The sequence below is a fragment of the Phalangium opilio genome, unplaced genomic scaffold (genome assembly GCF_054372755.1).
Source record: "Phalangium opilio isolate 3A_F unplaced genomic scaffold, DU_Popi_V2 ptg000505l_1, whole genome shotgun sequence".
Classification (NCBI taxonomy): Eukaryota; Metazoa; Arthropoda; class Arachnida; order Opiliones; family Phalangiidae; genus Phalangium; species Phalangium opilio.
In genome coordinates, this window is record NW_028324239.1 from 424,534 (window position 1) to 447,914 (window position 23,381).

The following is a 23,381-nucleotide window of genomic DNA, read 5'->3' on the forward strand; positions in this document are numbered from 1 at the left end:
TCTTATTGAAAATTGAGTTTTAACTGTTTTTTGAATGAATTACGTTACATATGCTTGATTTAAAGCAAAAAGTACAAAAATAATGGTTTCAGTGGTTATATTTGAAAATAGTGAAAAAAATACTCAAAATGTGCTTCTCTGGCCGAGAAACGTCGATTTTGAAAATGGTATTAAAAATCAAGATACAATTTTATTTATTGATCAATCGAGATGAAATCACTTTTAATGAGTATTTATAGGTATTTAAGCTGAATTCGGTCAAAAATTTGTCCAGAAAAAAATGCATTCAAAAGTGTACCGAAAAAATCCATGTTTTTTTTCTTCAAGTTACAAAATCCGTGACAACGATTTCTTATTGAAAATTGAATTTTAACAGTTTTTTGAATGAATATCGTTACATATGCTTGAATTAAAGCAAAAAGTAGAAAAATAATGGTTTCAGTCTCACAGTCACAAGTGATACCCCAAACCCAGATATTGCCTCCACAGCCAGTCATACAGCAGGTAGCTCCCCCAACAACGGTTTGTACCCCAGTAACAACTCCATCCGGGTACATCCCGCATATGGGAACACCAACACGGACACAAACTTTGAGCGGTTCATCCCTCATGGGAACACAACCCTCCCTCTTCCGGAAGGATCTCCAAATCCCTTCCCTGCCCAATATGTCCCTCAAAGCTACCCAGCTCCAAATTATAGAGTTCCTTTCCCGAGACCCAACCCCCAAACAAGGCAATCCCACCTTGAGACAAGAAATCAACTAAGACGACAAAATCTACAACGAGACGAATATCCTCGCCGGACTCGAGTCTTCGAATCAAGAAATCAAACTAGAGAAACCAGGGAACAAGAACCTCGACAACTAGCCCTTCCATCAATTCCAAGACGTCAACAGGACCAGGCCCAGGAAGGACGAATCCCTCCGGTAGTCAACCAGGACGCCCGTCAAATAATCTGTTTCAACTGCGGTGGCTTGGGTCACTACGCAAACGAGTGCCCATCAGCCAGAATGGAAAGAAATCGAGGTCAGTTTCCGGGAGACGCCAATTCGGGGGGGGGGTTACCAGAGGACGTTTCCCTCCCGCAACCCAATAGTCCCTGAAGAAGAAGACCGAATTGTGACCACACCACTTCACTTGGCCACAATTCAAAGAAGAGGGCTCCCAAAGAGGAACCCTCATTTAATAAAATTAAAATTTGAACACACAATCCTACATACAAGAATCGATAATGGTGCTGAAGTATCCATGATAAGCCTAGACCAATGGAGGGCCATACAAAGATTTAGGGGAGAAAATAGACTAGAACCTAAGTCAGAAAGATCAGAATGCATAGTCATGGGGAACGGACAGTACTCTTTTACTAAAGGATCAACAGTATTAGATTTTGAAATAAAATTCGAACAAGACATCATTAGGAATTTTAGTCAAGAGTTTCATATTGTCCCTTCGTTCCTATATGATGCTATATTAGGCCAAGATTTCCTAGAGATTGGAATACCATTATCGATTTTGGAACTTTAATATGCTCAATCAATGGATTAACACTTAAACTATTAATCAAAAATGTCTTGATTAGAATCAAGTCCTAAAAAGTATCGATAAGACTGAGGTTATCACTTGTCTGAAGGATCAGATATTAATTTTTCTTTTTAATTGAAACTTAAAGGCATGCTTAAGAAAAAAACAACGTTCCATTACCGTTTTCCGTTGAAATAACTTATTTTACAGGTAATCAATTTCAAAAATTTACTTATCTCGGGTTTTCGGGCACAATTCCATTCCCCCAAAACATTTTATCATTACATTAATTACTTTTGAGAGAGTACGTGTATGACATTGAGTTTTAAAAGGTTCCCTCATTTGTGCCCGGTATGCTTCGCAGTGGATACGTTTTAAAACAATGGCGGAAAATTATGTAGGGACAGTTAGATTTTTACTCGTGGTTATGCAAAATGATGTAATGTCTAGTGTACTTCAGTCAACAGTCATACTGTTCATTCTCATAGCTCAGGACATGATTAATGCTGCTCACTATTTCTCTCTCTAGTTTCAAACAATGGTTAGAGACCATTCAGTGCCGCAGGTCGCACATGAATATATTTCAACTACAGTTTACATCAATTCTCCGTGGTCGTACTATTAGAGGGTTAAGCACTAATTTGTTCAGAACATGTCTCGAAAGTGTGCTTGTTGTAAGTTTTTAAAGCAGTGTTGCCAATGTGTGGGTAATTTCCCACATCGTGGGAGATTTAGGTTTGGTTTTAGGCTCTGTGGGGAAAAAGTAATATTTTTCCGAAATCAATCAAATGTCGGAATTTTCCTGTTCAAGGGTTAATAGTGCAAAATTTTCAAAAATGCACTAATTTTAACTGCACAGTTAAAATAAGTGCATTTTCGAAAATTTTATCCGGTTTAATAATTTCAAGCGACATTTTGAAATAAATTCGGTGATTTTAAGTTTGGCACTGAAAAAAAAAGAAAGCATATTTTGAGAATTTTAAAGCTTTATAGCATTTGTACAAATTGTCAAAGCCATGCGGAGTGATATTCCATATTAAACTTAGTATGATAAAATAGTCCAGATAAATATGACTGTAAAAAAGGGGGTGTGGGAAATGCGGCAAATTTTTAAAATGGAAGTGGGAACATCCATTTTCTAACATTAGCAACACTGATTTGAAGGTTTTGGTCATGGCTAAACAGACCGCTCATTCAGTTTTTTATTGTTTTAAAGCTTATTTTGACATTTATCTCTCAAAAGTAATTAATGTAATGATAAAATGTTTTGGGGGAATGGAATTGTGCCCGAAAACCCGAGACAAGTAAATTTTTGAAATTGATTACCTGTAAAATAAGTTATTTCAACGGAAAACGGTAATGGAACGTTGTTTTTTTCTTAAGCATGCCTTTAAGTTTCAATTAAAAAGAAAAATTAATATCTGATCCTTCAGACAAGTGATAACCTCAGTCTTATCGATACTTTTTAGGACTTGATTCTAATCAAGACATTTTTGATTAATATCTGCTCCTTCAGTCTTCACTTTAATTAAGATTGTTAAGAAACTGTTTTACCAGGAGCAGATGACAAAGGAGTCTCGGACCCCAGCTTCCACAATGTAGAGGGCAATGGGACCCGCGTACGTCACAGCTGTAGTGGTATCGTTTGCCATAGAGGCGCTATCAGACAGAATAGCAGACGATGCTTTTGGTGGATTATATTTGGCACCAAAGGCTGCTGGGAATTTTTTTTGTAATAACGGACTAACGGTGGCTACTGGGGTTCGTCTTATATGTTGGCGACATAAATATACACAATTTAATTACATTATTCAAACAGCTGTAACCGTTGGTGTTAAGATAAAAGATAAGACTACATTTTGTGATTTAAACCTACTGAATAGTCAAAGTACGTCCAAACTAGCAGAGAAACACATCAAAAGCCAGGTAAGCCAAGGCTTAGTTAACAATTTGTGCCCACTGGAATGATTGGACTCTGGTTTTCAAAAGATGAATGCAAGGTTTTAAAAGATGCCGAAACACAATGTTATATATGTGTTTTAGGGCCAAAACATTCCGTATTGCTTTTGAATTAATTGACTGCTACAAGAGGTTGGAAAACGATATCACTATATCTTACTTTTTTGGTTTTAAAAAATCGTGAGTGATTTCTTTTCCCAACCTCTTGTAGCTATCAATTTATTCCAGAAGAAATTTAGAAAAAAACATATTTTAGTTTTTTAATAGTGTACATACGTTACTCCCTGGGCTTTTCATTATCAATTTTAGTCCCAAAAATGACTAAAACGCCGTTGAAATCCATTTTTTAACTCTAATACTCGTTAAGCCTATACTTATTATAAGCAGACGATACGTATTTATAAATAGAGGCTCCAGACGCGATTTCCCAGATCTCCTTTCGAGACTTTGCAGCCACGCTATTGGTTGGAAAATAAAGCTCAAATTTCCTACGAGAGGTGGCACTGGCGTAATGGTTTTGGTTAATAATCGTGACGTTCGCGGATCCCATTGCCCTCTACATTATGGAAGCTAGCGTCCGAGACTCCTTTGTCATCTGCTCCTGGTTTTACATTTTCAAAATCTACACTAAGCAGAAACATATAAAAAGGGGACCGTAACTTTAGCTCAATCAGTCATTTATTTATAATGATACTCCAAAAAATAAAAACGTAACTCATTGAAAGTTTGTATTCTTATTGTAATTAACATAATACAATTTTTTACAACCCTTTATTGAAACGCGAGGCGCTCCCCTAAAAATTCCACAAATAGGACCAAATTGACAGTTTTACACAATTTTTTAAAACGCTGATTTATGTCTGTTTAACCTTTAGCTCAAACTTTTCATAAGCCCAATATGAAATTCGGATATCCTTAAAACTTCTCAAAGACGATCCGAGATTATCAATTTCGAACTTTTTTTGTAGCATTAACTAACGTCTGTTTGATATTAAGCTTATAAACCTTAAACACAAAATAGTCAGGGCAATGCCGACTCAGTTTATAAGGGCTACCCTAAAAGTCCACAAAGGTGATCCAAGATTGTTAATAAATACGCCTAAAAAGTGCCCTCTTCAAAATATGTAGCCGGGGAAAAGAGAGCGTGATCGAGTGGGCTATGCTAGTGGGTATTTTGGTAGTAAGTAACGGGGGTTGGGACTCCAGGCATAGCCCGCTCCATCACGCACTCGACAACGCAAAGCAACTCGCGCCAGCGTGGGAAATAAGGCGGTAACACAGGGCAAATGACGAGTTTAAAAATTGCCTGGTACAGTTCAAAAATTAAATCGGAGGGGGGTCAGTGGTCCACGAGACTACTAAAAAATTCAAGGGTAACCAGAGTCCACACATTAAAATTCTAATATTTTAATTATCCACTTCCTTAGCTTAGCAGACGACGTGCTCTGGCCAATTGTCACGGACTAGTTTATTTATTCCAAGTCAGGAGGGTCTCTGGCCTAATGTCCAGTTTAAAAAAATCCTTATTTCCCACCCTGACTCGCGCTATAGCGCAAGCAGCTTGCGACGTGTTGCGCGTGATCGAGTAGGCTATGGTCCGGTCAAAAGAAATCTTCAGTTCAGCGTTGCAAATAAGGCGGTGGCACAGGGAAAATGACCAGTTTAAAAATTAAATCGAAGGGTGAGCAGTGGTCCACAGGACCACTAAGGAAATTCTAGGGTAACCAGGGTCCAGACATTATCTCAACTATTTTAATTACCCACTTCTTTAGTTTAGCAGACGCCGCGCCCTGGTCAATGGTCATGGACCAGTTCATTTATTCCTGGGCAGAGGGTCGCTGGCCCAATGTCTAGTTTTAAAAAAATCCCTATTTCCCACCCTGATTCAGTTGGGAGTCCTGGAGCTCCTAAAGTCCAGAGATGCATATGACAAGGATTCATTTCTCATAAGCGAGAATGGCCAACTCTGTTGTGTAAAGAGACAGCCTGGCAGCCTGGTATTTTTTTACTTCTAAGTCAGCTGGGTTTTCACCTTTAAAAGTTAATACAGCCCTTTGAATTTAAATAATTAGAAATGAGAAATGTTATTAAATGAATAAATCTATACGGTTGCAGTTGTGTCGAAATGAGAGCAATTAAATATGTGTCTTTGATATTTAGCTCTGATAATTTCAGAAAATTAATAAAAAGTAGTGTTATGTATTTAACCAGAATTTATTTTATTGAAATTTATTAATAATTATTTAATTAAAAAAAATTGTAATACTATTTTATGTTTTAAATTTTACAAATAAAATTCAAAACAGTAAACATAGGGCAAAGGTTATATTGTAATATAATTAGCCCGTGGGATTGATTTTAGCTATATCGCAATTAGAGCTCGACATTTTCTATCCATTATCCACAAATTAGTAATTAATTTGAATGAAAATAGGTGGATATCTTTTATTAATTGGGAAATAATGCACACACTTTACATTTAAATTTTAGAAGTTAATTTATTATTTACTTTGTGTATATAATATTCAGCATTAATTTCACTAAGGAAATAAACTAATTACCTACGAGGAATTAACTAGTATATATGTTTAAAATTATAATTTAATCGTTTCAAAACTAATATGGTTTTGAACCGGTCTTTGTAATTTAGTTATTAAAATTTTTGATTGTCGATTGGTCAATATTGAAAATTAACCAATGGTGGAACTAATTTTTTTTAAACTCAATGAAACTGAAATATGAATGAATACAGCTGTTTTCGGGGGAATCGGGGCTGAACGAGCGACCGAGAGGGCGTAGAAGAAAAAGCCTCCGGCGGCCGGTCTCTTAAAGGGGGTAGTTTCGAGGGAACGAAATTCAAATGCAAGGCGCGTCCCTTCAACAAAAAACATTGAATTCGTTAATACGGACGTATTAGGCAATTATAATATTGAAATTTTATACAATTAAGTAATATTTAAGAAAACTAAGCACTACTTTCAAAGTCTAAACTTTAAAAACACGACGATACGAGAAGGCGAAGTAACAACAAGAGGTAAACATTTTTAAAAATGGCAAAAATTAAAGGTAAGCCAAGGCTTAGCGCAATTTCACCGCCTTAAAGAAAGTGCCAAGTTTAGAAATAGATTGTGGGACAATAAAAAGGTGGAAAATTATGAAATTAGGCTTATATTAAAGCTTGAAACCTACTTTATATTATATTTAAAATCCATCCATGAGCAAATCCTCAAAAAATATGAAAATGGCAACGAAAAAGGACCCACTCTCAAATTTTTTCCCCTTAAAAAAATGGCGGCCACAAACGGGGTAATTTGTCACGGCGGCAATATTAAAGCAGTCTTATCTCACTATCGATAGGCCATTTCAACCAAAAGGCATTAAGAAAAAACAATCGGATTATTATGACGCAACTATACGTAAAAAAAGGCCAATATTGGTCGCGCTGATATTTACCAATAAAACAGCGTATCCATGCTAAAATATCGCAGATTGGGGTAGTTTTTAAAATTTAAAATTAAACATACTTAAAATTAATTTTTCTCAAAAACCTTAAAAATTGTCCTAGAAAAAGGTTTAAATTTTGATATAAAACCGTTCCCAAACGTAACAAACGAATATTTCATTTCAAAAGGGTGGCCACAAAATGGCTAAATTTGAAAAAAACTCCATGTTATTTCTATGGGAAAATTTAACTTTTTCACCAAAAGGGCTGATTAATTTTATGGAAATGAAAACCACCCTTAGCAACTTTATTTTTTATACAATAAACTAATGGGTGGATCTTCTTGAAATTTTAACCACATATTGAGGGCCCGAATTGTAGTTCTGTGGAAATTTTTCAAAGCAGTTAATGCGATACAAAAAAAGTTATAACCAATCAAAAAACCATCCTTATACATTAAAGTCGGTATGAGGTCTTATCTAAGAGAGCTATCGCTCTCCTAGAATTAGAGGTGTCGGAGGATAAATTGCCCCCCTCACCTCAAATGGTAAATAACGTCAACGAAGCAGTTGATTCAACCTCTCTCTCGTACAAGCAGAAAAGAGAGTTGAAGGAGCTCCTTCTCAGATTCCGTGAACTATTCAGTGACAAGTTAGGACGAACCAGTCTGGTCGTCCATGAAATACACACAAGTAACGCTAAGCCTATACATAAAAGAGCATACCGAGTTAGCGACGACAAGAAGAAAATCATCGAACAAAATATCTACGACATGCTAAAAGATGGCATCATCAAACCATCCACGTCACCATGGGCTTCACCAGTCGTGATCCTTGAACAAGACGACGGATCCGGAACAGGAAAAAGAAGTACCGCTTCTGCATCGACGTTCGGGAACTGAACGCAATCACCATAAAGGATCCTTACCTTACTCCTCGGATCGACGAAACCTTAAGTAAGTTGGGGAAACCCAAATACATCACATCGTTGGACCTGAAGTTAGGCTACTGGCAAGTCGAAATGGAACCAGGAAGCTCGCCAAAGACCGCCTTCATCACTCACGCTGGGAAATATGAATTCAATGTTCTCCCTTTTGGACTTTGCAATGCGCCAAGAACCTTCCAGCGTCTGATGGATGAAGTCTTCCGGGATGGAGAAAATTTCTCTATCGTCGTATACTTAGATGACATCTTGATCGCATCCGAAACTTGAAAGGAGCAGAAGAACGCTCTGGAATACGTCATGACTAAATTGAAGAACGCCGGCCTCACACTTCAACTGACGAAATGCCGATTTGCCCAGTCAGAAGCAGTAGTCCTGGGACACGTCATAAACGAAACAGGAATCTACATAGATCCGTCCAAAGTGGAAGCCATCAAGGACTTTCCCCAGCCGAAGACGCTGAAACAACTTCAACGATTCCTCGGAATGGCTGGATGGCACCACAGATTTATACCACACTACTCGAAGATAGCCACTCCTCTCAACCAGTTAAAAAAGAAAGGAGTCAAATTCGAATGGGGTCCAGCACAAGAGGAAGCATTCCAGAAAATCAAGAACGCCATCTGCAGTTCTCCACCTCTTGCAGCATACAAACCAGATGCACCAAGCATCCTAACTACGGACGCCTCAGATGCCGGCCTGGGAGCAATGCTATCTCAAATTCAAGAAGGAATTGAAGTCATGATCGCTTACGCCAGCATAAATCTAAGGAATGCCGAAGCAAATTATAGCACATCCGAGAAGGAATGTCTCGCAATCTACTGGGCCATAGGACATTTCCGCCCGTACCTTTAAAGCAGACCTTTCACCGTCGTGACAGACCATAAAGCACTACTATGGCTAGTCGGACTCAAGGAGCCAAATTCAAAACTCGTCAGATGGTGTTATGTATATACAATACATGCACCGCGTTACAGATGGCGCCACGCTCTCCACTTATAGAGGCGCTTCCCTATATTCCGCGTGTGAGGAAGCGAACACGCGCCATTCGGGCTCCCGGCCTCACAGTAGACACACGCGCGTAATACATGTATCAATTCATTATTGTAACACTCAATAAACCATATCGCTACTGAAATAGACTAGTTATTTCTCAGTTATTATATAGAGTTAACAGAATATAAAATTGGCGATGGAGATGGGATTTGTCTAAGCGTTTTTCCAGACAAAGTGCGTTTCCCACCCGTTTCGTAGCTCAGGTTTCCCGTCCCTACACAAAGGGTCCTCGCCGCTACTACCTTTCGCGCCTACGGCCGCCATTACCGTTCCGAATCCGCCACCTCGGGTTTTCCGCTTCGTTTTTTACACATCGCGACGCGTTTTCTCCCTCCGTTTCGGGCCGTCCATTCCGCTTTCAACCACATCACGAGACTATGGGGTCGTTTGGTCTTTTCCCTACGTTCGATGAGCATGCTGATTCCTGGCATAAATATGCCCAAAGGTTAGATGCTTATTTTTTTGCCAATGAGATTACTTCGGCTGGGCGGAAGGCCGATATTCTGCGTACTGCACTCTCGGCCCGTACCCATGATATGCTGGTGGAACTGTACCATCCCGTGGAGATAAGCACGAAGTCCTATGATGAATTGAAGCTTTCCCTGGCCACACACTTTGATCCAAAGCCCTCACGCATTATCGAGCGCTACCATTTCAATAGCCGCAGCCGCAACCCTGACGAAACCGTGCAAATGTATATCACAGAGCTCCGCAAACTGAGCAAACACTGCGAATTCATGGGTTCCCTACTCAACGAGCTAATCCTTGACCGTTTGGTCTGCGGCATCAACGACACAGGGATGCAACAACGATTGTTTGCAGAGGAAGATAGCAAACTGACCTTGGAGAGCGCCACCAAAATGCTGGTGGCTATGGAGAACGCCGCACGTAATACCCTCATTATCCAGCAGCAAAACGGTTCAGGTACGGGCAACCATCGTATCCATCAACCCCAGCACGCTCGACCGCCACCCATACGGAAGCCGCAATCGCACCCCACATCGGGTGGGGGTTCCCCCAGCTTGAACACTAGCGTTACCGTTCCTAAACCACGCGGCAAAGTCGTCAATGGCCGTTTCCGCGTGGACGCAAATGCTTGCATCCGCTGCGCTGGTGTAGGGCATAAAGGCAGTGAGTGCCCCCACCTTTCTGCCATTTGCGCTTTATGCCATAAGTCAGGCCACGTGGCTCGTGGCTGTCTACTTACGTTTGGTGGAAACGCTGCAACTCCTGGACTTCGGCGATTGCCACCGCCTTATCGAGCGCACCGAATTGAAACCGAATCGCCTGACTACTCGCAGGACGTCGACGATGATGCCACGAACCATTTAAGTGCCGCTGCCCAGCACCAGCACCGTACCCACGACGAGTACCTGGACAGTCCCATTTATCACGTGGACGTTGCAACTGCAGCGGCTACGGCGCCTAGTCAGGTGATACCCACGCCGCCACCCGAAACGCTTACCTGTACCGTCAATGGCCAGCCTATAGACTTCGAGATGGATACTGGTTCCGGCCACGCGATGATCACCGCCGCTGTTTATCACGCCCTGCCAAATCGCGCGGAATTGGTCCCTTTTGCCTTAAATCTCCGTTCCTACTCGGGTAACGTAGTGGACGTTTTGGGGCAATTGTCGGTTCACGTACAGTACGCGGGTCGCCATGCCACGTTACCATTGCTAGTGGTGAACGGCCCTGGCCCCAACCTTTGCGGTCGCACCTGGATATACTCCGCCCTCGATATCCTACCCTCGTTACAGGGCCCGCCGGTCCATCAGCTGTCGCTTCCCCGGCCTGCTTTACCATCTTCTGACGCCTCCACCCTGGAGCAGATCTTGGCCACTCATCAAGCGGTTTTCTCGTCCGGCGTAGGCAAACTCAAGGGCCTACAAGTCCACCTCCACGTCAAGCCCGACGCTGTCCCGGTCTTTTGCAAGGCCCGATCCATTCCCTATGCGCGAGCCGCTGCCGTGGAGACCGAAATCCGGCGCATGGAACGTGAGGGTATCATCGAAGAAATCCACCACTCTGACTGGGCATCTCCCATAGTTCCCGTCCAGAAAAAGGAAGCGGGCGCCATTCGCATTTGCGGCGATTTTCAATCCACCCTTAACCCGCAACTCAATGTGGACAAATACCCTCTTCCAAAACCAGAAGACCTTTTCGCACGTCTGGCGGGATGTCGCTATTTCTCGAAGCTTGACATCAGAGAGGCATATAATCAAATCGAGTTAGATACCGAGTCGCGTCAGTACGTCGCTATCAACACACCTTTTGGATTATTTGTTTTCAACCGCCTGACGCAGGGTGTGGCCTCATCGTCCGCCATTTTCCAACGCATAATGGAAAATCTGCTCCGCTCCTTGCACCAAGTTTTTCCGTTCCAAGATGATGTCCTCATTGGCGGCAAAACGTCGCAGGACCATCTCGTGCAGCTCAACCAAACACTGGCGCTTTTCCGCTCACACAACCTCAAGTTAAAACGGGAAAAATGTAAATTTTTGGTTCGCTCAGTGGAGTTCTTGGGACACACCCTCGACGCGGCGGGGTTACACCCACAGGTCTCCAAGATGAGTGCGATCATGGATGCCCCGCCTCCGGTCAATGTGGAGACTCTCCGTTCATTCCTTGGCCTTTTAAACTACTACTCTAAGTTTTTACCCAACAATGCTACACGGTTATCCCCGCTTTATGCTCTTTTGCACAAGGCCGCCAAGTGGACTTGGGGCCCAGAACAGGACGAGGCGTTTCAAGCGGCCAAAAACACCCTGAAGAGTTCTAACCTTTTAATACATTATGACGTACACAAGGAGGTCGTTTTGGCTTGCGATGCTTCCCCGGTGGGCGTGGGCGCCGTCATTTCCCATGAAGTTGACGGTAGCGAACGACCCATCGCTTTTGCTTCCCGCAGTCTCACGCGCGCCGAACGGAACTACTCCCAGTTGGACCGAGAAGCTCTCGCAATAATATTTGGCGTCAGAAAATTTCGCGATTACATCTATGGTAAGAAATTTATTCTCTTAACCGACCACAAACCGCTGGTTACTCTCCTCGCATCCAACAAACCAGTGCCTCAATTGGCCGCCGCGCGCCTTCAACGGTGGGCGCTCCTTCTGGCCGCGTATACATAAGAGATCCGATACAAAAAGGGTGCACAACATCAAAATGCCGATGCCCTAAGCCGCTTGCCCCTCCCCCTCTCGTCCGAAGACACACCTGTCCCGGCCGAGTACGTTTTCTTACTCCGCGCTGTGACCGCGTCCGGCCCACTCACCGTCGCGGAACTCGATCATCTCACTCTCGCCGACACCGACCTCATGCAACTTCGTGCTTACATGCAGCATGGATGGCCCACTACGACCATCCCCAGCCCTTTGGCTCCTTACTACCGTCGACGCAACGACCTTTCCACGTTCAACAACATCCTTCTGTTGGGAAATAGGGTCAGTATCCCTCGCAGTAAACGCCACGCCATGCTCCTCGAGCTGCATAGCTCCCATCAAGGGATTGTTGGCATGAAGGCCACGGCCCGTTCACGCGTCTGGTGGCCAAACATAGACGGGGACATCGAAACTCTGGTAAAAACCTGCGCCACCTGCCAGCAAGAGGCTGCCATGCCTGCGTCCAGCCATACACCATGGGCGCCGCCACAAACCCCGTGGGAGCGGGCCCATGCCGATTTCGCAGGCCCCCTTGAAGGTAAATTCCTCTTCATTTTAGCTGACGCATACACTAAGTGGATTGAAGTGGAAATAATGCGCACCACGAGCAGCGAGGCTGTGATAGGATTTCTCACGAAACATATCGCACGTTTTGGAATCATTCAGACGCTCGTCACCGACAATGCCACGTGTTTTACCAGCGGACCCTTCCAGGCCTATGCCTCCACCGCTGGCATAAAACATGTCCTCACACCCCCTTACCATCCCGCTTCAAATGGTCGCGCCGCGCGCAGCGTGCGCACCATCAAATCTAGCCTCAGGAAGATTCAAGGGGGAAGTAATGATGCCATACACCTTCTCAATCTCGGGCTGGACACACACAAATCGGGGTCATTAGATGCCCGTCTGGCGAAAATACTATGTAATCATCGTCGCACCCCGACTCTCAATGGGCAGTCCCCATTCTCGCTAATGTTCGGCGGCCGGGCTATCTTAACTACCCTCGACCTCTGCAACCCCCTCGCTTTGGGTCCACGCAAGTTTCGCATCAATGACCCTGTTTACGCAAAAAACTTCGGGAAAGGTCCCAACTGGTTCGAGGGTACCATAACCGCGCATCTCGGAACTATGATGCATCTTATCCAAACACCGCATGGCCCGATACGGCGCCATAAAAATCAAATCCGCCTGCGATTGCCAACGTCCCCGAAGCCGCTAGATCCGCTAACTCGGTCCTCTTTGGCCACGATCTTTCCCAGTCCTCACATGAGGCCGGCCGGGGATCCACCTGCCGCACCTGGGGCGTGGGAACCGACTGCCAGTCCCAGTCATGCACTGCCCACGGAACAACCTGCCACTTCTCTGGTGCAAGAACCACTCGCACTACCTCATGCATCATCAGTTCCGCCCATTACGCACACACCCGTATCTCAACACCGCACCGATCCTTCTACCGCTTACGCGCATCCACCACGTATCAGGAGGCCCCGAACCGTCTCAATTTGTGAACAATGATCCGTGTTAGTTCATGTTCGGACTATTATCTTTAGATTGTTTTGTTAGACTAATTCGTTCAACTATCTTTTAATTATTGTTGTTAGACTAATCCGTGTTTTTTATCTCTTAAATGTTTTTGTTTTCTCAATGTTCCATTTTCTATATCCCTGAACATTTCATCTATCAGGAAGGTACTGTTATGTATATACAATACATGCACCGCGTTACAGATGGCGCCACGCTCTCCACTTATAGAGGCGCTTCCCTATATTCCGCGTGTGAGGAAGCGAACACGCGCCATTCGGGCTCCCGGCCTCACAGTAGACACACGCGCGTAATACATGTATCAATTCATTATTGTAACACTCAATAAACCATATCGCTACTGAAATAGACTAGTTATTTCTCAGTTATTATATAGAGTTAACAGAATATAAAAGATGGGCAATGTATCTCCAAACCTTCGACTTTAAAGTCCAACACAAGAAAGGAGTCGAAAATATAGTCGCAGACGCCCTTTCAAGAGCTCCTCTTGGACTGTTTGCCATGTCAGTCGCCTCCACCATGGAAGAAGAAAATCAAGAAGCATCATCCGAAAATTCTAATGTACCATCGGATCATTCTCATCATGCGTACATTCTTCCTCCATTTCCACACGCGAACTTTCACATCTTCGACCGAGATGACATTATTACCGCCCAAGGGACCGTCCATAAACTACGTCACGCGAAAAAAAGTATTTTCTGACCCCCCCGTCCCCCCAGATCACGCTTCGTCACGCTTTTCTCAGACCCCTCCCCTAAAAACCACGTCACATTTCTTTACCCCCCCCCTCCGCACTATGATTTGTCTTAATTTACAAATTTAATTTGATTAATTTTTTGAGTAATATGGCGCCCTCTCAGAAATATTTTGCTCGGCTGAAAATTCAAGTTCTCTTCCGTTTTAAGCTTTTTCCCTCTGATTGACCTTTAGAATTTTAATGTCTGGATGTGCTTTTTATAAGCTTCAAAAAAGTTCCATAAAGCTTAGTTAAAGGGGCACAATTTTGGGTTTCGACACTGTCACCGAAAACAGACTAATCGAGCTTGAGATTTAGAAAATTTGCCAAAGAATCGAAACCATTTCAATCGGCAGGGGGATTTGATTCATCCTCACAAATAATAGGGACGAATAAACAGAGACATAAGAGAGTTTACGCTGTTTATTTTAAATGCGCTATTTAAATTGGCTATATAAAGGTGTAAATAGTAGATAATTGCTTAAATTTTCTACTATTTAAGTGATGATGGAATAACAATTTTGGTAAATTATTGTAACGGTAGACTATGGAATGTTGTCTTTCTTCTTCTATAACATTAGAGAGCCAATCGGCCTCTTACTGACTTCGTAACAAAATCAATGCTAAATGTGACGTCACGCATCGAAGAACCCCTCCCTCCCCCTTGTCACGGACCGTCACAAATTTAGAAACCTCCTCCCCCCCATAAGAGTGTGACGTAGTTTATGGACGGTCCCCAAGGAGAAGACCCCGTTATTAGCGAAATCATTGAACTATTACGACAAGATAATCCGCCGGAACACCCAGATTTTGAGATGGTCAACAACTTGATATACAGAAAAGCATCTGGAACACGTCCAGCAAGAATTTATCTACCAAAATCTCTCCGAAGGGAAACCATGAGACTTCTACACGACCATCCTCTTTCCGCACATCGAGGACATTATAAGACAAGAGAAAAAGTCAGACATAGATATTGGTGGCCCAATCTGGACAAGGACGTCAGGCAATACGTCAGAGAGTGCGTACTCTGCAAACAATACAAAATAAGCAACCGAAAAACTGCTATGGAAGAAGATGTGGTCGTTGGGTGACTTCTCTTTCGGAGATCGGGGACCTCGGGTTCGTCACTGGAGAAGCTGCTACTTGATGATTTTCTAACCGGTCGTCTTTTAGGTCCAGGAGCGGCGGAAGAGGTAGTCGGATGACCTCGTTTTTCCGGTTCTGGTTCGGACATTCTATCCTCATCAGTAGATGTGCTTAGTTTTCTCAGCGTTTTTCTTCTAGGTCTGATTCCTTCTGTTGTCGTAGGGTGATTTCCTTTTGTTCTTTCTACTGTAGGAGTTGAAGGGGGATTCACTTGAATCGTCATTGGAGGAGTTAGAGGTCCTGCAGGCAATGGCTCGGGTATAGGATGCTTCTCTCCTTGATTGACAATGGTTTCCTGTGACTCCAATTCCGGTTGGATTTCTTCTGGTTGACGTGTATCTGGTTCTTGAGTTTTCTTTTTCGGTATTCTGTCAACAAATCGGAATGGGCCGAACATTCCTTCTACTTCCTCGAAGGACTCGGAGGAAGGTTTAGGTCTTTCTTCTGGCGGAGGTCTTCCTTCTGGTACATTTTGAGGTGGTTTCCTTTTTGGAATTTGAACTCTTGGTCTCAGGGGAGATGTGACTTCTTTTGGTTGAGTAGGTTCATCTTTGTGGACAGTTTCCTCAGAGATGACTTCTACTGGTTCGATTATTTCCTCTCTTGGAGTATCTGAGTCCTCATTTTCTTCCAGTGGAACTTCTGGGGTTTGGTAAAGCTTGAGTTGAGACATGTTGATGGGACCTGTCTTCTGTCCTGAGATCATATCCTCGAAGATGTAGACAAGGGGACTTCTTTTTTCTATAATCTTGAAAGGTCCAGTCCATTTTGGGCAAAGTTTTCCCATTCGACCAAGATTGGCGTTTGATAGGGGATGAGTTAACTTCCATACTATCGTTCCAACTTCAAATTCGAGATCTTCTCTTCTCAAATCGTAGTACTTTTTCTGTTTGGCTTGAGCCAATTTCGAGAAGTCCTTTGTCAATTTCCATTGGTCCTTTAATATCTTTAATGTTTCGGATCTGTCTTCAAATTCTTCCAATGGCATACCGATATCAATGTCCCATGGGAGTCTTGGTTCTCTTCCCATATTGAGGTAAAATGGAGATCTCCTTGTTGTTTCATGTGGAGCTGAATTTATCGCGAAGGCGAGAGCGTTCAAGGTTTCGTCCCACGTTCGGTGATTATTTTCCACGTAGATTGAGATTGTTTCTCCTAGAACTCGATTTACCCGTTCTGTGATGTTTGATTGTGGATGATATGGGGAAGTGTGGATTGGTCCAATGTTGAATAGCTTGCATGTGCTGTGCCACAGAGAGGAAACGAACTGAGTTCCTCTATCGCTTAGGATCTGTTTTGGTGCTCCCCATCGGCAAACAAAGTTCTTTAAGGCTAGAGCACAAGCATCTGCTGTTATTCTTTTCAGAGGAATTAACTCGACGAACTTGGTCATGTAGTCTGTGAACACGAGTAGAAATTTATATCCTCTTCGGCTGATGGGAAATGGTCCCATGATGTCCACTCCTATATTGTCGAATGGTCCGGTCGGAATTGTGGATATCATGAGTCCGGGAGTTTTTCGGTTGCTTATTTTGTATTGTTGGCAGAGGACGCACTCTCTGACGTATTGCCTGACGTCCTTGTCCAGATTGGGCCACCAATATCTATGTCCGACTTTTTCTTTTGTCATATAATGTCCTCGATGTGCGGAAAGAGGATGGTCGTGTAGAAGTCTCATGGTTTCCCTTCGGAGAGATTTTGGTAGATAAATTCTTGCTGGACGTGTTCCAGATGCTTTTCTGTATATCAAGTTGTTGACCATCTCAAAATCTGGGTGTTCCGGCGGATTATCTTGTCGTAATAGTTCAATGATTTCGCGAATAACGGGGTCTTCTCCTTGGGCGGTAATAATGTCATCTCGGTCGAAGATGTGAAAGTTCGCGTGTGGAAAAGAAGGAAGAATGTACGCATGATGAGAATGATCCGATGGTACATTAGAATTTTCGGATGATGCTTCTTGATTTTCTTCTTCCATGGTGGAGGCGACTGACATGGCAAACAGTCCAAGAGGAGATCTTGAAAGGGCGTCTGCGACAATATTTTCGACTCCTTTCTTGGTTTGGAGATACATTGCCCATCTGACGAGTTTTGAATTTGGCTCCTTGAGTCCGAATAGCCATTGTAGTGCTTTATGGTCTGTCACGACGGTGAAAGGTCTGCTTTCCAGGTACGGGCGGAGATGTCCTATGGCCCAGTAGATTGCGAGACATTCCTTCTCGGATGTGTTATAATTTGCTTCGGCATTCCTTAGATTTATGCTGGCGTAAGCGATCATGACTTCAATTCCTTCTTGAGTTGGAGATAGCATTGCTCCCAGGCCGGCATCTGAGGCGTCCGTAGTTAGGATGCTTGGTGCATCTGGTTTGTATGCTGCAAGAGGTGGAGAACTGCAGATGGCGTTCTTGATTTTCTGGAATGCTCCCTCTTGTGCTGGACCCCATTCGAATTTGACTCCTTTCTTTTTTAACTGGTTGAGAGGAGTGGCTTTCTTCGAGTAGTGTGGTATAAATCTGTGGTGCCATCCAGCCATTCCGAGGAATCGTTGAAGTTGTTTCAGCGTCTTCGGCTGGGGAAAGTCCTTGATGGCTTCCACTTTGGACGGATCTATGTAGATTCCTGTTTCGTTTATGACGTGTCCCAGGACTACTGCTTCTGACTGGGCAAATCGGCATTTCGTCAGTTGAAGTGTGAGGCCGGCGTTCTTCAATTTAGTCATGACGTATTCCAGAGCGTTCTTCTGCTCCTTCCAAGTTTCGGATGCGATCAAGATGTCATCTAAGAAGGCGGTCTTTGGCGAGCTTCCTGGTTCCATTTCGACTTGCCAGTAGCCTGACTTCAGGTCCAACGATGTGATGTATTTGGGTTTCGCCAACTTACTTAAGGTTTCGTCGATACGAGGAGTAGGGTAAGGATCCTTTGTGGTGATTGCGTTCAGTTCCCGAACGTCGATGCAGAAGCGGTACTTCTTTTTTCCTGTTCCGGATCCGTCGTCTTATTCAAGGATCAGGACTGGTGAAGCCCATGGTGACGTGGATGGTTTGATGATGCCATCTTTTAGCATGTCGTAGATATTTTGTTCGATGATTTTCTTCTTGTCGTCGCTAACTCGGTATGCTCTATTATGTATAGGCTTAGCGTTACCTGTGTGTATTTCATGGACGACCAGACTGGTTCGTCCTAACTTGTCACTGAATAGTTCAGGGAATCTGAGAAGGAGTTCGTTCAACTCTCTTTTCTGCTTGTACGAGAGAGAGGTTGAATCAACTGCTTCGTTGACGTTATTTACCATTTGAGGTGAGGGGGGCAATTTATTTTCCGACATCTCTAATAGTTTAAGTGTTAGTCCATTGATTGAGCATGTTTAAGTTCCAAAATCGATAATGGTATTCCAATCTTCTAGGAAATCTTGGTCTAATATAGCATCACATAGGAGCGAAGGGACAATATGAAACTCTTGACTAAAATTCCTAATGATGTCTTGTTCGAATTTTATTTCAAAATCTAATACTGTTGATCCTTTACTAAAAGAGTACTGTCCGTTCCCCATGACTATGCATTCTGATCTTTCTGACTTAGGTTCTAGTCTATTTTCTCCCCTAATCTTTGTATGGCCCTCCATTGGTCTAGGCTTATCATGGATACTTCAGCACCATTATCGATTCTTGTATGTAGGATTGTGTGTTCAAATTTTAATTTTATTAAATGAGGGTTCCTCTTTGGGAGTCCTCTTCTTTGAATTGTGGCCAAGTGAAAAGGTGTGGTCACAATTCGGTCTTCTTCTTCAGGGACTATTGGGTTGCGGGAGGGAAACGTCCTCTGGTTATCCCCCCCCCGAGTTGGCGTTTCCCGGAAACTGACCTCGATTTCTTTCCATTCTGGCTGATGGGCACTCGTTTGCGTAGTGACCCAAGGACTACCGGAGGGATTCGTTCCCTGGTTTCTCTAGTTTGATTTCTTGATTCGAAGACTCGAGTCCGGCGAGGATATTCGTCTCGTTGTAGATTTTGTCGTCTTAGTTGATTTCTTGTCTCAAGGTGGGATTGCCTTGTTTGGGGGTTGGGTCTCGGGAAAGGAACTCTATAATTTGGAGCTGGGTAGCTTTGAGGGACATATTGGACAGGGAAGGGATTTGGAGATCCTTCAAGAAGAGGGAGGGTTGTGTTCCCATGAGGGATGAACCGCTCAAAGTTTGTGTCCATGTTGGTGTAATATGTTCCCATATGCGGGATGTACCCGGATGGAGTTGTTACTGGGGTACAAACCGTTGTTGGGGGAGCTACCTGCTGTATAACTGGCTGTGGAGGCAATATTTGGGTTTGGGGTATCACTTGTGACTGTGAGACTACCTGAGGTTGTATCTGATATACTGGTTGTTCGCTAATTATTATTGGTTCCTGATATGTTTTAACTTGAGTCTCAAGCTTTTTCCTCAATCTGACTTGTTTTAATTGGGGTTTGACTAGATTTGGGCTTATTTAGGTCTAAGGTTTGTTCATTTTTTAAACAAGCATCATGTAAATCCGCGGTAGTCTACAGGGGGATAAACATAAGGAGCCCTTTTAATTCATTTCTTAAATTTCGCTTTATCATTACAAGTAACTCATTATCCGGTATTGGGGGATGTAGATTTTGGTTTACCCTTGCGAAATAACCGAAAAATTCATCTACTGACTCATTTGGTTTCTGTAGCCTGTTATTTAAATCTATTCTAACCTTTGCTTCCTCATCCTCAATTTTATAGTGTCGTTTCAGTCTCCCTTTAAATTCGGGCCATCCCATTCCTTGAGGGAGGGATCGAAACCAATACGGGCATTTTCTAGTAAGAGGAGGGGCATAACATGCATTCTATCGTCCTCACTGATTTTATGGAATGTCGCGTATTCTTCAAACTGTCTAAGAAACTCCGGTACGCTTTCGTTTTGCCTGCCATAAAAAGCTAGTCTCTCCGGGGGATCTAAACATTTTACGCCGCCTTGGCTAGCGATTGCCATATTCGAGAAAGATTGTAAAATTGAGGCTAAGAATGCTACCTGCTGTATAACTGGCTGTGGAGGCAATATTTGGGTTTGGGGTATCACTTGTGACTGTGAGACTACCTGAGGTTGTATCTGATATACTGGTTGTTCGCTAATTATTATTGGTTCCTGATATGTTTTAACTTGAGTCTCAAGCTTTTTCCTCAATCTGACTTGTTTTAATTGGGGTTTGACTAGATTTGGGCTTATTTAGGTCTAAGGTTTGTTCATTTTTTAAACAAGCATCATGTAAATCCGCGGTAGTCTACAGGGGGATAAACATAAGGAGCGCTTTTAATTCATTTCTTAAATTTCGCTTTATCATTACAAGTAACTCATTATCCGGTATTGGGGGATGTAGATTTTGGTTTACCCTTGCGAAATAACCGAAAAATTCATCTACTGACTCATTTGGTTTCTGTAGCCTGTTATTTAAATCTATTCTAACCTTAGCTTCCTCATCCTCAATTTTATAGTGTCGTTTCAGTCTCCCTTTAAATTCGGGCCATCCCATTCCTTGAGGGAGGGATCGAAACCAATACGGGGCATTTTCTCGTAAGAGGAGGGGCATAACATGCATTCTATCGTCCTCACTGATTTTATGGAATGTCGCGTATTCTTCAAACTGTCTAAGAAACTCCGGTACGCTTTCGTTTTGCCTGCCGTAAAAAGCTAGTCTCTCCGGGGGATCTAAACATTTTACGCCGCCTTGGCTAGCGATTGCCGTATTCGAGAAAGATTGTAAAATTGAGGCTAAGAATGCTACCTGCTGTATAACTGGCTGTGGAGGCAATATTTGGGTTTGGGGTATCACTTGTGACTGTGAGACTACCTGAGGTTGTATCTGATATACTGGTTGTTTGCTAATTATTATTGGTTCCTGATATGTTTTAACTTGAGTCTCAAGCTTTTTCCTCAATCTGACTTGTTTTAATTGGGGTTTGACTAGATTTGGGCTTATTTAGGTCTAAGGTTTGTTCATTTTTTAAACAAGCATCATGTAAATCCGCGGTAGTCTACAGGGGGATAAACATAAGGAGCCCTTTTAATTCATTTCTTAAATTTCGCTTTATCATTACAAGTAACTCATTATCCGGTATTGGGGGATGTAGATTTTGGTTTACCCTTGCGAAATAACCGAAAAATTCATCTACTGACTCATTTGGTTTCTGTAGCCTGTTATTTAAATCTATTCTAACCTTAGCTTCCTCATCCTCAATTTTATAGTGTCGTTTCAGTCTCCCTTTAAATTCGGGCCATCCCATTCCTTGAGGGAGGGATCGAAACCAATACGGGCATTTTCTAGTAAGAGGAGGGGCATAACATGCATTCTATCGTCCTCACTGATTTTATGGAATGTCGCGTATTCTTCAAACTGTCTAAGAAACTCCGGTACGCTTTCGTTTTGCCTGCCATAAAAAGCTAGTCTCTCCGGGGGATCTAAACATTTTACGCCGCCTTGGCTAGCGATTGCCATATTCGAGAAAGATTGTAAAATTGAGGCTAAGAATGCTACCTGCTGTATAACTGGCTGTGGAGGCAATATTTGGGTTTGGGGTATCACTTGTGACTGTGAGACTACCTGAGGTTGTATCTGATATACTGGTTGTTTGCTAATTATTATTGGTTCCTGATATGTTTTAACTTGAGTCTCAAGCTTTTTCCTCAATCTGACTTGTTTTAATTGGGGTTTGACTAGATTTGGGCTTATTTAGGTCTAAGGTTTGTTCATTTTTTAAACAAGCATCATGTAAATCCGCGGTAGTCTACAGGGGGATAAACATAAGGAGCCCTTTTAATTCATTTCTTAAATTTCGCTTTATCATTACAAGTAACTCATTATCCGGTATTGGGGGATGTAGATTTTGGTTTACCCTTGCGAAATAACCGAAAAATTCATCTACTGACTCATTTGGTTTCTGTAGCCTGTTATTTAAATCTATTCTAACCTTAGCTTCCTCATCCTCAATTTTATAGTGTCGTTTCAGTCTCCCTTTAAATTCGGGCCATCCCATTCCTTGAGGGAGGGATCGAAACCAATACGGGCATTTTCTAGTAAGAGGAGGGGCATAACATGCATTCTATCGTCCTCACTGATTTTATGGAATGTCGCGTATTCTTCAAACTGTCTAAGAAACTCCGGTACGCTTTCGTTTTGCCTGCCATAAAAAGCTAGTCTCTCCGGGGGATCTAAACATTTTACGCCGCCTTGGCTAGCGATTGCCATATTCGAGAAAGATTGTAAAATTGAGGCTAAGAATGCTACCTGCTGTATAACTGGCTGTGGAGGCAATATTTGGGTTTGGGGTATCACTTGTGACTGTGAGACTACCTGAGGTTGTATCTGATATACTGGTTGTTTGCTAATTATTATTGGTTCCTGATATGTTTTAACTTGAGTCTCAAGCTTTTTCCTCAATCTGACTTGTTTTAATTGGGGTTTGACTAGATTTGGCCTTATTTAGGTCTAAGGTTTGTTCATTTTTTAAACAAGCATCATGTAAATCCGCGGTAGTCTTCAGGGGGATAAACATAAGGAGCCCTTTTAATTCATTTCTTAAATTTCGCTTTATCATTACAAGTAACTCATTATCCGGTATTGGGGGATGTAGATTTTGGTTTACCCTTGCGAAATAACCGAAAAATTCATCTACTGACTCATTTGGTTTCTGTAGCCTGTTATTTAAATCTATTCTAACCTTAGCTTCCTCATCCTCAATTTTATAGTGTCGTTTCAGTCTCCCTTTAAATTCGGGCCATCCCATTCCTTGAGGGAGGGATCGAAACCAATACGGGCATTTTCTAGTAAGAGGAGGGGCATAACATGCATTCTATCGTCCTCACTGATTTTATGGAAT

At 42.7% G+C, this 23,381-nt stretch overlaps 1 protein-coding gene and 1 long non-coding RNA gene across 2 annotated transcripts; one reads left to right on the forward strand and one right to left on the reverse strand.

The window, feature by feature from the left end:
• Positions 1-5,675: 5,675 nt before the first annotated feature.
• LOC149589758 (uncharacterized) lies at positions 5,676-7,433 on the reverse strand. Its single transcript, XR_016379556.1, has 2 exons — positions 6,670-7,433; positions 5,676-6,355 (listed from the first exon to the last, which is right to left on the reverse strand). It is a non-coding gene; the product is annotated as an uncharacterized LOC149589758 (long non-coding RNA).
• Positions 7,434-9,297: 1,864 nt separating this feature from the next.
• Positions 9,298-12,051, forward strand: LOC149589759 (uncharacterized). The gene has a single exon (XM_089861789.1). It carries the CDS (start codon positions 9,298-9,300, stop codon positions 12,049-12,051), a length of 2,754 nt encoding a protein of 917 aa, XP_089717915.1.
• The last annotated feature ends 11,330 nt before the right edge of the window (positions 12,052-23,381 follow it).

Coding starts and splice junctions, on each gene's coding strand:
- LOC149589759 (XM_089861789.1), top strand. CDS start 9,298: ATGGGGTCGTTTGGTCTTTTCCCTACGTTCGATGAGCATGCTGATTCC.